General features: G+C 42.6%; 1 protein-coding gene across 39 annotated transcripts in view; it reads right to left on the bottom strand.

Moving 5' to 3' along the window:
• The window catches only part of tcf7l2 (transcription factor 7 like 2), an 85,665-nt gene extending 79,361 nt beyond the window's left edge, over positions 1 to 6,304 (bottom strand). For 3 of the 39 annotated variants that reach the window (XM_037981045.1, XM_017436903.3, XM_037981048.1), the window contains exons 1-3: positions 5,585 to 6,301; positions 5,345 to 5,411; positions 5,032 to 5,156 (exon numbers count right to left, since the gene is read on the bottom strand). In XM_037981045.1, coding sequence (XP_037836973.1) covers positions 5,032 to 5,156; positions 5,345 to 5,411; positions 5,585 to 5,773 — 381 coding nt within the window. In that variant the 5' untranslated portion in view covers positions 5,774 to 6,301. Of the gene's footprint in view, positions 1 to 5,031; positions 5,157 to 5,344; positions 5,412 to 5,584 lie in introns of all 39 variants that reach the window. The other 36 variants (XM_017436953.3, XM_037981046.1, XM_017437058.3 and 33 more) reach the window with 19 other exon arrangements.
• Positions 6,305 to 6,842: the final 538 nt, after the last annotated feature.

Below are 6,842 nucleotides of genomic sequence, written 5' to 3' on the forward strand. Positions count from 1 at the left end.
GGCTCATTGACAGAAACATGCAAAAATACAGAAGGTGAAAATAGATTCATTCATCTAAAAGAATAATTTGTTTAACTGAAAAAAAAAGGCAAAAAAAAAAAAAAATGCCCAGGCTGTGCTGTGACTTAATGAGTAACAGGCATAATCTGTCACAGTGAAGTCTAAATTAGGCCTCAGATTAGCTGTTATTACATTAAAAAACGTTGAAGTCGATGATTTAATTAAAAAAAAAATTGTTCAGCTCCATAACCAGACTTGACTGCAGCTGCTACACCCAAGCCCAGCTCACACTGCCACCAGGGAGCCACTACTCCCTTTGCACTAAAAATCTGATTAGAAACACACCACACAAACAGATTTTTTTTTTTTTTTTTACTCCGTGGTGTTTCAAACAGAGCGACAGATCGGCGATCGCGTAAGCTCTCACTGACCCAGCCCGCCATCATCATCATCATCATCAGACAATTAAACTCCACTAACTGAGGGGAAAAAATGTTTTGTTTTGTTTTTTTCCCCCCGTATACATATCTTCTCAGTAAATATTTACTGCACAATTCCTTTTCATTTATTCACCAGGCGCTTACAAAACCTCACTGTAGTCCCTCCGTCTCCCTCTCCGAGTGCTCACCACCAGCTCCCCACCTTCCCTACATCTGCGATTCATTGACTTTACAATTTACCACATGTCGAGATGGGAGAGGTCGAGCCTCGAACTGAATCACGGCACAAATATGCGAGTGATTTATTGTTTTAAAAACCCCGGGCCGATTTAGTGCAACTCCACTTTTCCTGAGCATTACTCCTATTGGCAGACCATGAACAATTACAGTTTGGACTAATTAAGCTCGGAGAATGTGCTGTGCACCGCTAATGTCAAGCAGACCCCGATTTCAGTTTAATGGTGCCAAACTTTGCTCCCCAGCTTCCCCTCCCCACCTCCAGCTTTCCAACTTAACTCCTCAAATCCAAAGCAGATTGTACTTTTTATGGCTGTTTATTGAGTCGAAGGAAAGAAGAAGAAGAAAAAAAAAAGAAGAAGAAGAAGAAGAAGGACCTTTTCTTTCTCCTCTTCCTCGCTGAGGATGAGAGGAGCAGCAGAGAGAAGGGACCGGTGGGGAGGGAGGGAGACGGAGAGCGGGAGCCGCTTCTTCCGCCATACTTCTGTAAACAAAAGTGATTTGCAAGACAAAAGGAGTGCAACCTTCCGACTAAATTCAGAGTGCATTTTGCAGCTTGAGGAGGAGAGAGGAGGGGAGGAAAAAAAAAAGCAGCCACGTCGTGCCACGGAAACCCCCGCGGACACCAATTAGGCCCGATTAACATGTAAAGCCAATTTGATAAGGTGTGGGCCCTCTCCCTTAAATCCGCATTAAAACCATCTTTCCTCTTGTCACAGCCAAAAATCCATTTACACCAGCCAAAACACACATAATCCATATGATGTACCATTGTTATGCTCACGCTGCTGCCATGCTCAGGAAAGATACAGTCCGTGTCGTTTATTACCCGATAAGGCCACAGGAATATGTTGACGGAGCACAAAGAAGGCTAGTGTTGCATTCATTTATGCATCTTCCTTGTAATAATCAGTGAATAAAATCCTTCATGATTTCCTGAGGAAAAAAAATTAAATAATGAGAGGGGTGAAAATGGTGTGTATTAAAGTGGATTTATTTTCCAGAAATCTGCAGCAACACGAGCACGACAAGGCAAACGCAACAAAGACGGAGAAGTGGAGAAAAGCTATTGTTTCAAGCACACAAAGCCTTTTCACCCTGTTGTAGAAGACTCACTGCAGCATCTCTTTTTTTTTTTTTCCTTCTCCTCCACTCTGAACACATAGGTGGATGCTCAGTGTTGCATTTTCATCCCCCCCCAACCCCTACCATTTGCCCCATCTCTACTTGTTCCTTTATACAACTAGTTGTAATTACACGTCGAAACCCAAAACCTCTGCCAAAAGTCTCCAGGCCTGGAAAATTATATGGGGCCAGGAGTGGCGTCAAATATCTTAACATTCATAAGTCCGAGAAGCACTAAATAAAGCCGGTGGATTTATGGCCCTGCAGCCTCCGAACGCAGGAGAGCTGGCCGCCCCAGATCCCACTCTTCTCCCTCCCTCGGCCTCTGCGTCTCCAGACCTGTTGAGGTGTGATGTTAGCCCACAGCACCGGAGTTAACCCGCTGCCTTTTTTTTTGTCTCTTTTCTCTCTCTCTTTTTTTTTTTTTTTAATTCCCCCCACCCTCCACAAGCTCCACGTTAGCAACCGCAGGAAACAGAAGGTAGATGCAGAAAAGAAAAGAAAAAGAAGTGGTTGGTGGTGGGGGGAGAGAGATAGAGGGAGCAAAAGGTACAAGGAGGACCGTTAAAGGAGATGAAAACCCAGGGTGAACTTGGCAGGCCACTTCCCCAATTCAACCTGAACCCAGTGATTCAGCAGGCCTTTGTGTGAGGTTTTTAGGGAGGAGGGAGACGGCAGGGAGAGGAGAGGAGGAGACAAGGGCAGGAAGGCTTTTTAAAGCCCGGGCACAGCATCATGTCAAATTGCTAAATGATACTAAATTGTGAGCCTCTTTGGATTTAGGTGGTAGGAAAAACAAACTCTCGCTGGTTATGACTCCCAGGGGTCAGACGGTAGCGGCCTCACGCAGGAATCCCCCCCCTTCTTAAGTCATTCAAACACAGAAATAACGCAAACAACTTAAGGTGTCCAAACGGATTACGGAAGGTGACAATTGATGGGCAAAAACCGACTCATAATTGCCGTTTAAATAATTTCTATGAAATATTTTTTAAAGATTTAAAAGGCCTAAATATATCCAGCAAAATAATATCTTTGCAACACCAAAAGGGGAAAAAAAAAGAACAGACAAAGAGGAAAAAAAAGAAAGCGCGTCGAGAATCAAAGGCTTTCATGACAAGGCAGACAAAGTCTCATACTAATAATACTGGCAGTCATATTCGGAGCCTAACATGACATGTTAGGGAGCAAGACAGCTAATCAATGTCCAGGTGAATTATTTATACCAGCTTTAAGTTTAATAGATTTATATTACAGCCACCGCTGACTTCAAAGCGCTAATGGTTGGACACACAGGGCGCTGCAGACAGAGGGGGCCGAGGCAGTACAGTGGGACGACCACGGCGAGTCGAAAACCACCTTCTGATAAAATAACTGTTCAGGTGAATTCATATGTGATCGTTCTTTTCTGCAAATAATGGGATTCTGGGGTGACTCTGACTTGATTTTTGTGGAAAAGGTGCAGAGATGACAAATTGTTTTAAAAAAAAAAGAAAGAAAAAAAAGGGGGGTAGATAAGAGGGTTTTTTTTTTTTTTACAAATTAAAACACTCACAGCTTTTGGTTAATTGTGTGTGAAAACAGCAACTTAAGGGCAACATGAGGAAAGCAAAGGTCAACTGAGTGTCACCGCAGCATCCCTCGGACACGCCACAAAATTTACTGCTTTCCAAGCTGCTGAACAACGAAACGAGCGCTCCGCAGACCGCAACAGGGCACAGCGCCGTGCGACGTACACACCGAGCAAAACCAGAAAAAAAAAAACTCCTGCCACCGAAACAAGGAAGTCCTTCACTTCAAATCATGCGCGTCGTCGTCATGAATGTGCGTTTGTGTCAGCGCTGATGAGGACAACCCGGTGACTAATTCCACATACCAGCCAGCAGCAGCATTAACAGGCGAGAAAAGAATGGCAAAAACGTTCTCCTGCGCGGAAGACACACAGAGGATTTAAAGTAAAAACAATCAAACCAAAAAAATAATAAAAACGATTTCATGTGAGACAACGGGTGATTGAGTCAACAGCAGAAATTGTGTCAAGCACAAAAGGAGGCATTATGTGTCAGATGTGAGCTCATTTTCCAAGGTGTGCACATACAGGGGACAAAAAAAAAACAAAAAAAACTGAGGTAACAAATATCAGTTTCGTTAAGCAGCAGAGATGAGTTAGTGGGTCATGTTTCTACTGCATGGTCTTTGCCTTAACCTTGTAAAATGAGATGACAGGTCCTAAAGCAAAGACATGTAATTGCAACCATTAAAAAAAAAAAAAAAAAAGTCATGGTTGAGAAAATTATTCTGCTTTAAGGACGCCCACTGCCTCTTGGGAGCAGTGCGATTGTGTCAAAATAAATAACATTAAATCGTTTAGAAATATAGCTCGAAATGGCACAGGTTTTCGGTGAAAGGTGGCGGATTCTCTTCAGGTATTCAAAGGCGGTACGCGTGCACAGCAGAGCACAGAGCTGCACAATCCTTCCCAATAAATAAATCACAGCTTTTAAAATATTTTTTGATTTAATCACAGCAATTTAAAGGCCTCAACATATAATAGGAAGAATAGATAATCGTTCGTGCATGCACCTTTCAGATAATTTCCTTCTTCTTTTTTATTATTTATTCTTTATGCTACTACATGAAAATCACTTTGAAAGGCTCATTTGCATATATTTATTTTATTTGCTTGGTTTTACACTGTTTTACACTGCTTTCAGTGTGTCAGAGAGCCATGCATGTGTTAGAAAAAAGGGCATTTTAGATGAGGGCTGTGCAAACACATCAGCTGCATTATTCAATAGGGTTTTCAATATATATATATATATATATAAAACATGCACTTGTTGTAGCTTGGTTTTAACTTCTACAGAGCGTGATATTGATAAGAAGAGGGAGGAGAAGAAGAATGGCGTTGTTTATTTGGTTTTAAAGTTGCTAAAATAGAAATTGAAGAAGCGAAATGCATGTCATCTGCCATTATTGTGTCTTTTTCCTCCTCTCTCTTTTTTTTCTTCGTTGTGTTTAGCAACCAGTTAGCAGGCTGCACGCGCATGCCGCCGTACTGTACACTTCAGGTGAAGTTGGAAAACTTGGCTCTGAACGTTTCTGAGCGACAAAACAATCCCGAGTGGTTGGCGGGCACAGTGTGTGTGTGTGTGTGTGTGTGTGTGTGAGGAGTGTGTGTACTTAAATCCAGCTGGAAATTATTTAAAAAAATAAAAACTGAACTTACTGTGCGTGCTGTCGGAGAAAGTGATCCATTGGGAAGGTAGGGGCTTGTGAGATCGGGGATCATTATAAACGGATAGCCCGGGTACGGTGGGCTCTTGAACAGCCCTCCATCTTGCCTTTTCGCAGCTAACATGGCGGGGGGTGAGAGGAGGGAAAAACAGAGGAAAACTTTTTAATCAAATGGAAAGCGTGTAATTCCTGGATATAGCATTTTGAGGAATAAGTCGGAGGAGCTACTCCCCCCCACACCACCACCACCACCACCACCCAGTCTGTCAGGCACAAATGTCACGATGCAAACAGAGTCAACTCACCCTCTTCTAAACTTTCTCTTGTTTTGTCTCTGAAAGTTTCAGATCTAGGCGGAGGCCGTCTTTCCGCCTTGAAATGCAATGAAACACAAGGATTAAATGTAGGCTGATAGAGTGAACTTTCGTCAGCGTAAAGAACACATATCAGGCCTGGGTTTAAAAAGAATAAAAAAAAACCCTTGCGACTTCAAACTTCCCAGGAACAACAACAGAGGGGGGGGGGGAAATCGATCCGAAACTTACCTCCGAATCCGACGAGCTGTTCTGGTTCGTTTCCGACTCGTTTACGAGCGAGGACTTGACATCTGCTAAATCCCTTTCTGCCGAGGAGTTCTCCGAAATCTTCTCCTCCTGCTCCCCTTCGTCTTTGAAGGAAATCATTTCATCGTTCGCACCCAGATCGTCCCCTCCACCGCCGTTGAGCTGCGGCATTTTTCCCGAGGAAGGAGACGAAGAAGAAGGGGAAAAAAAACCGTCTCTTGATTCGGGGCGCAAGTAGAAGAAGAAGAAGAAGAAGAAGAAGGAAAAAAAAGTTTTAAACCCTTGATCTGGAAAAGTCCGAGTTTAAGTGTTTGTATTTTTTCCCCTCCTTCCGAAAGCTTCTGGCTGTTGGCGTGTATAAAAAAAAAAAAAAAAAAAAGAGGAAAAAAAAAAGTATATTTAAAAAAAAAATAGAAAAGGGAAAAAAGGGGGGAAAAATCTTGGCAGAAAAAGGGGAAGCCGGAGAAGGAGCCGAGCCGCTCGGATTGAGTGAGTTGAAGTTGGTCGGAGTGGTTTTCAGTTCAAAGGCGGCGCTGATTGACAGATAGAGAGGGATGGAAATAGAGAGAGTCTGGATTCGGGATTATTGACAGGGAGAAACACACAAGAAACTAATGAGATTCAAACAGGGAGGGACTTGAAGTGACGTTTTCATAAATAGGAGGAAAAAAAAGGAAGGAGAGAGAGAGAAGGAGGAGGAGGAGGAGGAGGAGGAAGAAGAAGAAGAAGAAGAAGAAGAAGAAGCCGGGCTGCAGTAAAAAAAGCATGTGAGGAGGAAAAAGGCAGTTTGGGAGCAGGACAGTGATGGTGAAATAGCAGGAAGATAGGAGGTTGCTTGCAAATGTGGATTAAACGCACATATGGGCGGTCTCCCAGTGGGGGGAGAGAGGAAAAGAGAAAAAAAAAAACAAAAAAAAAAAATGAAAAGAGGGCACTTCCTCCAGGCTGTTTGCAACCAGTTTGACTCCTCTGTTCCTCACCAGTTTGGGCCAAATAAACTAATATTAAAGCTTAAATTAATGCTTTTTTTTCAGCTTCTACTTTTCTCTGTGTCCTTTTATATCCTTAAAATACCCCGATCTATCACAGCAGAATTACTCAGAGCTGTTAGGTTTTATTATTATTTGATCTGCTTTGTCAGCTCCTTAGATCTATTTTTCATTATATTGGCTAATGTTTCCTTAGATCTGTTTTTTTTTTTTTTTTTTTTTTTTTTTGGGTGGGGTGGAGGGTGTTATTG

This window comes from Kryptolebias marmoratus, linkage group LG17, assembly GCF_001649575.2.
Source record: "Kryptolebias marmoratus isolate JLee-2015 linkage group LG17, ASM164957v2, whole genome shotgun sequence".
In the NCBI taxonomy this organism is placed as follows: Eukaryota; Metazoa; Chordata; class Actinopteri; order Cyprinodontiformes; family Rivulidae; genus Kryptolebias; species Kryptolebias marmoratus.